The sequence below is a fragment of the Poecilia reticulata genome, chromosome 12, assembly GCF_904066995.2.
Source record: "Poecilia reticulata chromosome 12, P_reticulata-male-v2, whole genome shotgun sequence".
Lineage (NCBI taxonomy): Eukaryota > Metazoa > Chordata > Actinopteri > Cyprinodontiformes > Poeciliidae > Poecilia > Poecilia reticulata.
Window position 1 is genome coordinate 23,525,458 of NC_088841.1, and position 14,786 is coordinate 23,540,243.

The following is a 14,786-nucleotide window of genomic DNA, read 5'->3' on the forward strand; positions in this document are numbered from 1 at the left end:
ATATTTCTAATTTTGTAAAATCAAAACAAGAAGCTAATATAAATGTTTATTAGCAACCAGATCAGACAGTTGCATCTGAAATCAGATTTAATTTGTATGAATCTATCCAGATTCTCACTTTCGGCCTCTTTATGCATCTGTACAGGTTAGATACTGTTTACCAACGCTCTCCCAGTTGTATTACTGGATGTGGAAATTATGCATCTCACTGTTCAGAGTCTGCTGCTGTTAAATCGCCCTGCCAGTTTGTCCCCAACATCCCACAGGTTTTAAAGCACACATTTCTGCTCTTTTATCTGTATTTCTAAATACTACAAACAGTGAAGTCTGCAAACGGCAGATATTTCACAGACGCCTGTTCCCAGAGTCGGAGCATAATTAGGAAAAATGGTGTTGAAATAAGCAGCATCTGCTTCCAGGAATATCGTAAAAACAGGACAAACATCATCAGCGCTGCTGGTTCAGCTGCTCTTTGTTTTCCCCAGGATTTTTCTCTTCAGTTGTTCATGTTGTATATTATCTGTAGCTGTTTGTTTACATGTTGGATTTGTTGTATGTTTTACTGCTTTTTCAACATATTTAATATAAAAAATAAATTTTAACCTGTCCTTTTATATTTTTTCTAGGTATAATGCACATAAATTCATACTTTATGTTTAATTCTGTCTGTTTTTATCATGTTTACTCATTGCTACCTAGATGTTGGTTCTATTTTGCACCAACAAAGAAATAAAAGCCTCAGTAAGAAATAAATCTGATACATGAAGGATACAGGAACCAAGATCTGCCGTCAAAAATGCTGATTTTAAAAATACATATATCCAAACTATTTTATCTCAACTCTAAGCTAATAATATGCTAAACAAAGGATAAGGTTTTATATCTCTACTAAAACTTTTTGTTTGGTTATTTGTTACTTTAGTCATATTAGATGTCTGAAATGTCCTGAAAGTATTTCTGCATGTTAAGTGTTGGAACCTACGGGTTTGTTTGTCCGAAGACGAACATGGAGCTGTAGGGAAGAATCAGCCGCGGCCCGTTAGCGGCCTCCTCCTCTTCCAGGTCCTTCTTCTCCTCACTCAGCTGGAAGTTCCCACAATCGATGCTGTTCACTGGTGCAAAGCAACAGAAACTATTAATACCACTCATTTACAGCAACATAAAGACAAAACAACTATAGAGAAATGCTAGCTGTTGGTTATCGTAGGATTTGCTTCATTTGTTCCTCATTAGAGGATCCATGACTCACACAGACCTGGAGGCTAAAGACCAAAGAACAACAAAAACATTGTTATTAATTTGAGAAGTCATTCACTGCTGTGTGTCTGAGGTAACATAAATTCAGAAACTCCAAGTTCTTGCAGCTAACGGCTACTGAATCGAGCTAACAGTTGCTAAGAGCCAAAACTTAGAGCCCAGCTTACAGCTAGAAGAAAACCACTACATATGGTTAAAGCTGCTCAAAGCTAAGCTGGCGGTTCTTAAGATTAAAGCTAGCGGCTACCCTGGATCGAGCTAACAGCTACACAGATTCTAGCTAACAGAAGTTAAACCAGCAGTTACTGAAAGTCAAGCTAATGCCTACATCGAGTGAAGCTAACTCTTACTGTAAGTCAACCCATTACCAGCTCAAAGTCAAGCTAACTTATAGTTATATCAAAATAAAACTAACTTGAACATAACTGCTTGCTAACAGCAACTTAAAATCTAACAACTATACTGAGTCAAATGGTTAGCAACTTAGTCGATCTTACAGCTGCAAATAGTCATGCTGACATTTTCTTATAGTCAAATCAACAGCAGCTCAGAGTTGAGCTAAGTCCTGCCAAGTGTCAAGCTAATAACTTGAGAAGTTGTTGGCTTAGCAAGTCAGGACTTAGCTTGACTAGCTGACTTTTGACCGCTAAGCCTAGGAAGAGCCAGACTTACTGCTGCTTATAGTAAACGTGAAATCTACTTAAAAACTGACAGTAACGCTAACAGCTACCCTGAATCAAGCTAAAAGCTACCCAGATTCTAGCTAACGGTTCGGAGTCCAACTAATGGCTACTGAAAATCTAGCTAACACCTACATCAAGTCAAGTGAACAGTAAATCAAACAGCCACTTAATGTAAAGCAACCTGATGCTTAAAGTCAAGCTAATAGCTACCAAGCTAACTGCTACTTATGGTAAAAGTAAAATATCAGCTCTTAGGAATAAAGCTAACAGCTAGTCACAGTCAAACTAAGAACTTCTCAGATACTAGCTAATGGTGACCAAGCGTTTCGCTAATGGCTACTGAAATTTTAGTTAGCACTTATGCTAAGTCAACAGAACAGCTATTTTAAGTCAGCTTACAGCTAATCAATCATTTAAGAGATAATGTATCTAAAACCTCACTTGAGCACAATTTTTCTTTTATCTGTTGAGAAAAAGACACAGGATCATTTTTTATTTATTTTTTTACTGAATATGATTTGTTTTTTGAGAGGTTTTGCCCTCACTGGGAATGATGGTGGTTTCTCCGGGCGGCGCGGTGATGGTGACGGGGATGTGGATGGCGTTGCTGTTCAGGGCGGCCTGGCTGGCTCTGGTCGAGTTCTTCTGGTTGTCGGCGTCTTCCTGTTTTTCACTCGGCGTCAAGCTGCTTCGCTTCAGCTGCAACGGACTCCCGGCAAGGCTGCTGTCCTCCGTTTCTGCCTGTCTGTCCCTGGGAAAAGCAGTGAAATGAATCTAAATGTAAATGAGTTGAATAACAGAAACTTCAAACCTAAACTCTTCTTCTTTGGTTCAATTTAGTGCGTCAGAAGCTCTGATTTAATTATGACATCAGTGGCGTTGGATAGTAACTAGTTACTCTGTTTCTTATACTTGGAGTAATTTTATTATGAAGTGTTTCTACTCTTGAGTAAAACATGTTGAAGTATTTCTACTCTTAATCGTCTGGACTCTCTGCCCACCTCTGGATGCGTGAGGATCGCTGCTTCTTCTCCCCGTTGTCTCCTCTCCCTTTCCCGTCGTCTTGCGCTCCGTTCGTCAGTCGTCCGTTTCCTTCCTTCGGCGTGCGGCGGGAGCGGTGGTGCCGGTGGCCTCTGTCCTCCTCCGGTGACCCGTTTTGTGGGCGGAGCCTCTCTCTGTCCTGGGTGGCGTCGGCGTTGTGCTCCCTGCTGCAGCTGTGGTGGCTGTGGCGCCGGGCCGCCTGGCCGTCGCCGCCGTCACCGTTCCGGTCCCGGTGATGGTGGCGCCTCCTGGAGTGGAAGCTGTCCCGGACGCCGGGCCCGGCCGCCTCCTCCGGCGCGCCGGCTCGGGTCTGGTCGCCGTTCTTGTCCTCCAGGACGAGCGGCCGGTCGGTGTGCGCCTTCATGTCGGGGTGCAGGTGGAGGGCGCTGGAGGCGGCGAGGCGCTCGTCCGGGTCCAGCTCGTTGAACAGCGCCTCGGTGCTCGTCTTCATGTTGTGCTTCCTCAGCTGGTTGGTCCGCTGCTCCCACACCGACATGCTCTTAGCAGAACGCTGCTGCTCCTTGCTGCAAGCATCCAACCAAAACACGGTGAGTAAATCTCAGGTTCTGGTGAGTTCTGATGGGCCGGAGCCAGGACATCTGAGGCTGACACATTCCCAGAGAAGCGTCTGGACGAGCAGAAACAGCAGATTTAGGTTGATGGATGGCGAGTTAAACGATCACATGAAGAGGAAAATGAAGAAACATTTTCACTGATTAGATGTAGCTAAGAGCGCGCTAAGGCTAAGGCTAAGGCTAACGCTAAGGCTACATTCACACAGCAGGAAAACCTGAATCTGGCTTTTTCACACCAGTCTGAACCGAGGTTAATATACTTAACTAAAACTAATGAAATAAAGGCTGTTATAGTTAGCTAAGGCTAACAAAATAAGTGTTATTATGGTCAGTTATAGTTATAGCCTATGCTTTACGCTGCGTTTGCCTACCAAGATGGCCGATCACTTCCAGTTCTGACTTGTGGGAGCTATGTACTATCAATATGAATTACCACACAAAAAAATGAAATGGGAATTGAAGGCTGTGTGAATGCAGCCTAATGGTCTGATACATGGATCCCAGTAAGTTCCAGTTGAATAACAGAAAAACAGTAAATCTGTCACCTCAGTTTGTAATCTCACTTCCAGTTTAGTAAAATGTTCTCAGGTCGGATTTTACTGATGCTCTTAATGTAAGTGGTAAAAAACTAAGTCCATCCTATAATACTGTATCTGATTAATTAACTCGATGGTCCTGTGTTTGGTATCACTGACCCCTTGATGACCCAGTTTGAGAAAAACCTCTGCTGTTGGACAGTCAGTCTAAAATCATCATCATACATCAGGTCATGTGGCCACAATGCAGCTTATATCTGAAATGTGAGAGAAAATGTAGTTTGGAAGTTCAACTACGGAGCAGCAATGCTATTTTTCACCCTATAGGCAAAGCAGCCAATCCAGGAGCGGCATTTATTTTTCTTGGTGCTGATTGGTTGAACCACCAAGAGTGAAGATGAGTGACTGTAGATGTTAGCAGTTGTGATCGCGCTGAGATGGATATTAAGGTGTATTTGGTGTTTGAACTACTATAATAGGCAGCTATAAAGGGTCTCATGGTAGAGATGAAGAATAAATCAAAGACAATATTACAAAAGCCATTTGATCAATATCCATTTAGAACACATCTGATATATGGAATATTCACTGAAGTCCAATCCAGAACTGCAGAGCATTCTGGGAGATGTAGGCAGAGGAAAGGCTTTAGCTTCCCAACCTCTCACAGCCAGCTAAGCTAGGCTAGTGGACTCAACTGCCTCACTCACTCTTTGGTTGCCTAGCAACAACCTGCCGATTAGAGGCCTTTTCAAGACTGTCATTGTCTGTGGTGTTTGTGACGAGTTTTATTCACATTTTAAATGAGACTCTTAGGCTTTTTTTTAATGATTTTTTTCTTTTCACTGTTGAGTCAGTTCTGTCATGGTTTAAACCGTATTTGTGCAGGGTTTTCCTGTTTGTTGTGGTGTGCCCCAGGGATCCATGTTGGTCCCCGTATTGATTAGGAAGGAACCTCCAGGATCCACTTTCAGTAAAACTCCTGCTTATGGAGGTGATTGTATCCGCTGAGGATAAATTAATGACATGCATTCGATGAGCAGCACATGTCTGCTGCTTTCACCCCTACATGTAATGGAAGAAACAAGGTTGTGCTAAATTTTTAACAACATTCATTGGAGACATATTTCATGTAAGAGATCTGTTACATGATATTTGATGAGGAAAATAAACAATTTGCATACATGCATCCCCCCCAAGAAAACAAGAGGGAAGAAAAATCAGATGATTTCAACTATCTTAGCAGTCCAGACTGTCTGTAAGGCATGACTGTACATGGAACCGTTTTCTATATGGTCACCTGTATTTCAAGATATGTCGAGTGGGGGAGCAGTAGACTGTATAACTCCTAAAAGACACACAGACAGAGAAAACACAGGAGCCAGACAGACAGGTCAAACACACACAGACAGGGAGCTTTGGTGCGGCTGCACTGGACAACGACAGTTATTAGCACTGACAGGACTGGAGCGGTCATTTATAAGAAATAACACATAAAACTGTAGGAGAACGTGTGTGAATATTTTTATTTTATAAACAAATTTAAGCCTTTTTTACAGATTTATGCCAATAATTAGAATAAGGCTGGACGACAAACCAATAACGATATATAATGTGTCTAATATTCAATATTCAATCTATGGAATGTAGCATTTTGGGGAAATGTATGCAGAGGAAAGACTTTTGCAAAGCAAAGTTGCTGGAATCAACTGACTCACTCAGTCTCTGGTTGCCTAGCAACGACCGGCTGGGTGAGAAGCAGTTTCAAGTTTCACTCTTGTTACCTAGCAACGGCATTCTGAGTAACTGACGCAGCAACAGTTTCAAGTTTCCCCACTGCGCCTCATAAAAGCTTAGAAATAAAAAATAAGGTCATGAAAAGAAAACTGGATAAAACAGGAAAGATGACGGCAGCAGAAATTTAAAACAAAAAACTAATCGGTAATTATCAATATCGACTGTTATGAAACACTTATAGTGATATGTTTGTCAGCCATATTATAACAGCTCTAATTTAGAAGATTAACAAATAGCTTCTTTCAGGAATTCAACAGTAACTTATTACTTTTACAGAGTGAGAATTATTTCAAATAATTATGATAATTGTGGCTTATAGTTAACGAAAACCCCAAAATAAAGTTTCTGTTTCTTTTGGTACTTTTGCAGCGATTGTGAAGGTCATAACAAACAATTTCTTTAATAAAAATCCTTTCTAATTCTCTGAGAAACTGGATTTTAGGTCTTTTAAGCTCTGTAATGCACTTTTAGCTTTTTGAAATGAAGTCCTTGAGCAAATAATGGTTTTCCACTGCTCCACTGTGACCAACAAAGAGCAGATTACCGATGTCAGAGCGGCTTCTTGGTTACTTTATCCCACCGTCATGTCCGGGGCTCTGCCACGGCAAACACACTGGAAATGTCAAACTACTTTTGCTGACAGCAACACTGGGGAATTAAGCTTTTATAAACAAATTACTGGGATCAGAGCACACAGAGCAGAGGAATTACTGGAGACACCAACAACGATGAGCTGCAGAAACACTAGTTACTGTCACTTTACACTCCAACTCTTTATGTAATGAACTAAACACAACATTTTGCTCCTTCTAGCAAGATTAAAAGTTAGCTTTCGAAAGCTTAAGTCTAAAACAGGAGAGAACAAGTAGGAGAGTGGGAAAGATTCATTTTAAGAACAGGACAAAGTGTCGATGGTAAAATGGGAGGAATTAAGCGATGGAGAGAGAATAAAGGACAAAAGGAAGGAAAGAAAGGAAGGAGCAGAAAATTGAGAGAGCGATAACTCACGGTGACTGAATGCTGGTGACGGACGACCTGCGAGAGAGTGCATCTCGATTTTGCTTTACAAAACTGTACATGCAGAACAAAAACAAAAGGAAAAGAATGAGACGAGAAATGTGGACGGGACAGGTGGACGTCCACCTGTCCCTACAGTGATTCACACTGTTTCTATGAAGCTGCTCTGAAAACACAACCTGAGCCAAACCAGGAACGACTCGACAAAAACCATCCAGGAGTTTCATTCCAGAGAGGGAGGATTTCAAAATGGGCAAACAGCTTTGAATCTTTTTGCTTTGCTACTAAAACTAAACGTTCATCTGGAGCTCCTGGTATGACAAAAATATTAGGGCCATTGTAAATAGAAAATTAAAGAAAACTTATTTTGTGAATCAATCTCAGACGATTTCTAAAATAAAAAAAAGTTTGAAAGGACAAAAATCTTGAGCTTTTGGAAAAAGGATTAGCACCATAGTATAGCTAACTGCTACATGACATTATTGTTAGCATTTAAAAAAGCTAGCTAGCAGCAAGAAGCTCTGATTAACACTGTAGCAAAGCAACAAAATGTTATTGGCAGAACCTAAGTACAACCAGATGCAGAAAAACACTGGAGTTAGCATGTACCAAAGCCAACTGCTACACGAAATTATTGATAGCATTCTAGTACAGCTAGCTGCAGCAAGAAGCTAGGTTAACCACTGTAGCAACGCTAACTCCTACAAGACGTTAATGTTAAGAAACTAATTGTAGCAGCAGCAAAACTAACTGCTACATGACGTTGTTAGCGCTCCAGTTGAACTAGCTGCAGGAAGAAGCTAGGTTAAGCACTGTACCAAAGCTAACTGCTACATGATGTTATTGACCCAGTACAAAAAGACTAGGATTAGCTATGTAGCAAAGCTAAATGTTACAGGAAGTTATTATTAGCACTCATGGACAGTTAGCTTGCAGCAAAATCTAGGATTAGCATCTCCGATACCAAATTCAGAATATTTGCACCAAATTATGGTATCAACATTTCCAAAAAGTCCTGAATTAACAGTTTACTGCACTGTGAGATGGAAAAGGATTTGGGAATGAAACCCAGAGTTTTTATCAACAGGAATCAAACAAAACCTGTGCAGTTAAAACAAAACAAAACCACAAGCCTTTTAGCATAGCGGTCAACAACCAAAGGAAATCAGTCTGACATGCAGAAACCAAATGCACAACAACAACAACAACAACAACAACAACAAAGGAGAACGACTGGGAAGCCAAACATCTGGAGATATTCAGCTCTGATCAGCTGCCTGACGTCATTCACAGAGGGGAGAACGGCAATTAAGAAGCAAAGATGATCAATTAGTAACGTGAGTAAATGGCTCATAATGATAATAATAAATAATAATAATAATAATAATAATAATAATAATAATAATAATAATAATAATAATAATAATAATAATAGCTGGGCAATGATTAAAACTGAAAATGAGCGAATCTAATATTATGGAGTTCATGCTGACCTTTGACCTTTCTGCTTGTTTTTATGTGAACAGGTTAGATGACATGAGGTACGTTGGCTCCTATTTTCACCGTAGCTTCACTATTAAGTGAACAAATTCTCCTAGCAGGCAGTTAATCTTTACAGAGTCTGTCTGGGGGCCATTTGGGCCCTAGGAATGATTCTGGGAGGCCCTTAGTCAAGAACAGCCAGAAACTGGTTTCAGGTCGGATCAGGAACACTATAAATGGAAAAAATGAGGAGTAAATGAACCCTAAACTTAGAAACTTTCAGATTAATTTCAGAGATTTCCAAGAGAAACAACATTTCTGAGTCAGAAAAATCAAACATTTGTTATAGATCTCAGAAATGTTCTAGAAAAAATATTTGAGATAAGTGTCAGATTTTTTTTAGAACTAAAACTTTAAAAAATTGGGAGAACTTTAAAAAGCAAAAAAAAAAAACTTTTGAAACTATTCTTTATGACATTTTGAAGTTTTTTCTAGAAATTTTCTGAAAATCAGAGTTTTTGGCAGACATGTACTCCCATATTTCAATATACCATTGTACAATTTAGCAAAAAAAAAATTTCTTTGGAAGTTACGTAAATTTGAACAGTTTTTATTTTGTCATTTTCATGGAAATATAAAAAGTTTGATGTGATTTTATTATTAATATTTATTAATATTTTAATATTATTTATAATATTTATTTTCGAAACTAATCTCATCCTGATATTCTTGTGCAGATTTGACATCTTAAAGGCAAACAGTGGAACATCTGTAGAACTGGGAGCGAAAATAGGAGTGAAAAAATCCTTTTCACAGTTTTTTAGTAAAATGTTAATTAAGCTCAGCAGCAAAACAAACAAACAAACTAGGTGAAAACTGTTAGTAGAAACTCAGTGCTTCCTTAATTGCTGATAAAATTGGAGTAGACAATAGCTAGAGCAAAACGGGGAGAAGATGAGGAGAAATGCAAACAAACAAAAACTCGTTTCTGAGACGGAGAGGGGAGAACATCCAGAGAGAGAAATATAGAGAAACAAACATATTTCCCTCCATTTTAAACAGCGAGAAGACAGAAACTTACGCAGCGATGGAAATGTTGGCGGCTGACATCGGGCTGACTTCTTTTACTTCCAGAGCTTTCTGCAGAGCCAGCTTCTTATTGGCTGCTTCCTCCTGCTCCTCTTCATCCTGCCAACCCAAAGCCCAAAGGAACATAAGAACCACTTCCTGTTGGTCTGGGTGGTTTCTGAGCAGCCCACCTTCGTCAGCTCCTGGGCGTTGGCGAGGTTATCAACAGCGATGGCCAAGAAGACGTTCAGCAGAGTGTCTGAAGCACAACTTTCAGGAAAAATATACACATAGTGGCAAAATATATATATAAAAAAAATCACTTTTTATTCTCTTTATTTCCTCTAAACATAATAATGGACAACTTTAATCTGCATTTATTAGGTCTGAGAGACAGTAGGAGTTACAGCTGAGTGACAAATTCAGAAGTTGGTGTGAAATCAGTGATTATTTGATACAAATGCAACAAAATCGCATTTTCATGATTCTTACACGATGCTTCTGCCAGTAATATTGCATGTGGAGTATGATATGTATTCACAATATGAGAAATAAACCAATCTGTGTGAGAAGTTTCTATACATCAACAGTCAGTTTTAGCCTTGCAAACAGCATCAGGACTCCAGCAGATAAGGATGGACAAGGATTAATTATGCACACAAAATCTAAAATCTGTGCAAAATTGATCAGTTTATGACTGTAGGACAACTGAATTAGAAATATTTTTATTTTCTTCCTCATTCTGCATATAGCAAACCTTCATCTCTTTTAACACAAATCGAAAGCTTTGCTTTTTTGTTCACTTTTTGAATTTGAACTGCTTTGTTCAGCCTAACCTTCTATGTGCAACTTGGAGGCGTGTGCGCTTCCTTTGAGATTCATCTCAGAAATTTCCTAGAAAAAAAACAAAAAAAATTCTGAGTTTGAAAAGTCAAAAAATTGCTAGAAAAAAAACTTTTTTTTTTTAAATTCTCAGGATTTCTCCAGAAAGAACTTGAAAATTTCTGAGTTTGTCAAGTCATTTGCAATAAAAACTTTATTTTCTAGAAAATACCATTTTAGAGTTTGAAAAGTTGAAAATTTGCCAGAAAAACACAAAATTTTGATATTAATCTCAGACATTTTAGGGAAAAAGAACTTGGAAATATATGAGTTAGGAAAATCAAAAACTTCCAACTTTTGAGACTCGGAGCCTTTTAGGTTAAAATATGCAGTTCGATTAATATGAGTTACGTAATATTTATATTAGTCACCATCGTTAATGTTTACATCCCTTGTTGTACCACGTTAAGATATTAACATACGGTGGGAATCAATATAGCTGACTTTACACTGTAGCACTTTAGCATTAGCTTAGCATTACATTAGTCTAATGCTAAAGTAGAAGCTAATTCCACCATGTTGGTACATAACACAGAAATGGTGCCAAGTATGCTTTAGCATTAGCTTATACCAACCTAATGTTTATGATTAATGCTTGAGTGTTAGCTAACAGCTAACTTATCAGATATTTTTGCCTCATATTTGTTTCCCTTCATAAGTTCTGTTGTTGCACCAAAGAGGATACAGTTTCCAAACAGCGTGAGGACGATGAAGTAGATGGAGGAGAACATCCCACGGCGAACGCCGCCCTGCGACTCGATGCCATGGTACATGACGGCGTTCCAGTCCTCTCCGGTCAGGATCTGAGGAAAACGCAGGCTGTGGATTAAATCACTTCACAGAGCAAAGGCTAATTGAAGGATTATCACAGAGCTCAACTGGGGACAAAAGAGATTATTTTAAGCTAATTTAAATTCAGATAAAGAGCTTTGCTTGGACATTTTTCTGTGGTTATTTTACCTGGAACACAGTGAGGATGGCTGCTGGGAAGGTATCAAAGTTTGTTGTTGGTGTTTCATCTTCAAAGTTAAACCTGGAAAATCAGAAACGCTTCATTAAAAACAAAATCCCAAACTATAAAAACAAACAAAAAAATCATTAAAAATGTAGTTTTTCTGTGTATGTGGGATATAAAACTTCTTCAGGTCTTCAGAAACAAAACTTTAAAATGTTTTCCAAACAATTTTGTTGCTTAAACAATTAAAAACTAATCGGTTTTAAAAGAATAATATGAAAAAGCCAATAAAATTATAATTATTGTGCTTGTTGCTTTGCACATGTTTTCCTTCCGTCCACTTATTTTTGTTCTGCTGTATGTAGTCCAACTGGTGACTTTTCTAAATGTTAATGGCGCCCCTGAAGCCATGGCCTCCTGGGTGGAGAGCCATCCCGTCCATATTAGGGTTAACCACTAATGTTTCTAAATGAAAAATCTGTTTTATTGGAGTTTTGTATCATTTTAATTTTCTGAGTTATTATGTTTTGACTTTTAGTTAGCTGAAATTGTCAAAGTTAGCAAATACAAAATCTTGAAATGATGTTTGGTGAAGCAAATTTAATTGCAAAAATCTCTTCAGTTATGTTTAAAAATGATATACGAAATATTTAATTAGCTAAAGATTTCTGTCCAAGCAAAGCGTTTTGCTTGGAAAATTAATATTTATCTTGGATCTGAATATTTAGATAAATAATTTACAAACCAAATGTTTAGTTATGAAGTAAACTAAATATTTAGCTTGAAAATTTGATATTTAAATGACTTAAACATGGAGTTGGTGAATAAACATTTAGTTTGACATTTATAAATGTATAAATAACAAAGTGAAACGCTGAAAAATAAAACCAATTTCTTCTCTTTGTCAGGTTAAATAAACCCAAACATTGCTGCTCATTTTTTACAGTGTAACTTTAGTTTCTTGAAATTACTTCCAACATCTTTTAAACATTATTCCACATATAGTTTTTTTTTAAGTGCAGCAGAGGACTAAACTCATTTAAGATAAAATAAAATGTTTAAAGTCCTGGTGAGTTTTCACAGCAATGGATTAAACATTCTCCTTTTCGGTTGCATCCCTCCATCGTCTTTTCCGTTTATTCCCACCTTCCCTCCATTCCTCCCGTTCTTCTTCTTCTTCTTCTCTTCGGGGATTAGCAGCGCCGAGCGCCTTGCTCTGTTTATCCTGATAATGGGGATTGGGAGCGCGACCACGGAGACTCCATTACCTCCAACCGGGGAACCCGAGTCACACGACGCCCAGTTTGTTCCCAGCAGCTTCATCTAATCCCGAACACAACGGCAGCAGGTTTTTATTTTTATCGTGAACCAACCGGAGGAAGCGGCTTAAAGCCGAGCGGTTCTGGATTTACAGGAGGAGGCAGAGAGAGTCTGATGATTCGGACCAGCAGTGGTTCTGCAGAGCAGCAGGGAGGAAAAACGGTTCTGTAGTTTCCTCTGAACGCTGAGCAAGTTTAACGTCATACAGACATTTGATTTATAGACATTTGATTTATAGATATTTGATTTATAGATATTTGATTTATAGACGTTTGATATTTTCATATTGGTTGAATCAATGAAACCCAAGAGACAAAATGAGAAAAATACAGACTTCACAGCAATGATCCATCCATCCATCCATCCATCCATCCATCCATCCATCCATCCATCCATCCATCCATCCATCCATCCATCCATCCATCCATCCATCCATCCATCCATCCATCCATCCATCCATCCATCCATCCATCCATCCATCCATCCATCCATCCATCCATCCATCCATCCATCCATCCATCCAATTAACCAAATTCTGACCCTTCAGATCAAATCGACACATTTCCTGTTTTCTGCTTCCAGGTTTAACATGTTGAGCGTTCAGAGATCCTGTTACTGGTTTGTAACCAGTGGATGTCTCGTCTGCTGCCCAGTCAACTCTGAACTCCAACAAGCTGCAGCTTACTGGACATTCAGACCGGCAACAACAACATCACTTAAATCTACTTTATTTCCAATTTTAATACTAAATCTAAGGGTTTCAGTCATCTGATTAGCATGAAAACAAAACATTTGGCATTTTCCCAACGGTTTGGAAGGACTGATCACCACAGATCAACATCTTTTCTTTTTTATCCTTTTAACTAAATGCCAAATCTTTAAGATGCCAAACGCTGAAATGTCAAACTGAAAGTAATCCAACCAAAACTCAGAGTAAACAGTTTGAGCGCAGCAGAGACTGTGAATTATCTCTGGCTGTAAACATAAGAACAGCAAGTCTGCTGAGAACCACCAAGTCAGAGCTAATCGACGAAGACGCTCTGAAGCTGGAATCAGAAAAACAAATCGTTGCTTCAGACATTTTCTTCCTCTCCAAACGCGGCTCGTGTCCACGGAGTCTCAGCAGGCAAACGGCTCTCTGCTGCTCATTTTCAATTCTCACCATTTAGCCCAGAGAGAGCAGAAACATTCGGAAGAAAAAGGTTGTGTTTTCCCTTTGTTACACCACAGCTGAAAGAGAACAGACTATTTTTAGGTTACTCACAAGATGAGTCATGATCTTTGCTCAGGAACATTGAAAAAACAGCACAAGATGCTACTTTACACGCAGAACAAGAGTTCAGTCCAGAGAAAGACCAGGAAATAATTGATTAGAGGAAGTGTGTTCGGTCCGACACGCTCGGCTAACTACACACATCTTGTTGGTGTCAGACTCATCTCACACATGTCCATCAGCACACAGCCAAGTAACGCTAATGATGTTGCAGAATTAAGCCGGGAACCATGGCAACGGCCTGTTGTCCCAAAGCGCAGCGACGCGAGGGGGCCGACAGTCACTGGGAGAAAATACGACCAACAAGATGGCAGCTGGAGCTTCAGACTTCAGAGGCAAAAATATTATTATTATTATTATTATTTAGTTTCCCTTTGGGATCAATAAAGTTTTATTGATTTTGAATACATAGTTCCCATGTGACATTACACTTCCTGGAATTATCAAACTGGCAGCCATCTGGTAGGCAGTTGCTATGGAGTTGCTATGACAACAAGGAATTAGCTGTAAGTACATTACAACTATTACTAAATCACAATTGAGTACTCTACCCACCTCTGTGTAATGCTAAGATAAATGTCAGTGATATTTACTGTAGTACTTATGGCTGAGCTAGGAAAATTAGCTTAGCTAATGTAGCTTTTATGTGCTAGCTAAGACGGACATGTAGCCTAGGTGTTTGTTACAACATGACCTCACTCTGCCAGCCACCAGAACCTTGTTATTCACATGAAGAGTTCTCATAGGGTCGATCCAACAGCAGCCATTTTGTTCATGTAACTTTCTCTCTCACATTGGTCAGAAATGTCCACATGTTTGGTTTTTGCTGGTCTACAGGCCATCGGCCCGCTATGCTGTGCTCGCCTACTAACACGGCGTGGATCACTTTCGGTTCAGACTTGT

General features: G+C 39.2%; 1 protein-coding gene across 9 annotated transcripts in view; it reads right to left on the minus strand.

Annotated features, from left to right (window-relative positions):
* LOC103473951 (voltage-dependent N-type calcium channel subunit alpha-1B-like) overlaps window positions 1–14,786 on the minus strand; it is a 123,758-nt gene that overhangs the window by 41,296 nt on the left and 67,676 nt on the right. For 6 of the 9 annotated variants that reach the window (XM_081613836.1, XM_081613830.1, XM_081613834.1 and 3 more), the window contains exons 15-22: window positions 11,296–11,368; window positions 11,021–11,138; window positions 9,645–9,712; window positions 9,467–9,573; window positions 6,895–6,957; window positions 2,942–3,505; window positions 2,486–2,691; window positions 983–1,112 (exon numbers count right to left, since the gene is read on the minus strand). In XM_081613836.1, coding sequence (XP_081469962.1) covers window positions 983–1,112; window positions 2,486–2,691; window positions 2,942–3,505; window positions 6,895–6,957; window positions 9,467–9,573; window positions 9,645–9,712; window positions 11,021–11,138; window positions 11,296–11,368 — 1,329 coding nt within the window. Of the gene's footprint in view, window positions 1–982; window positions 1,113–2,485; window positions 2,692–2,941; window positions 3,506–5,389; window positions 5,438–6,894; window positions 6,958–9,466; window positions 9,574–9,644; window positions 9,713–11,020; window positions 11,139–11,295; window positions 11,369–14,786 lie in introns of all 9 variants that reach the window. The other 3 variants (XM_081613837.1, XM_081613835.1, XM_081613831.1) reach the window with 2 other exon arrangements.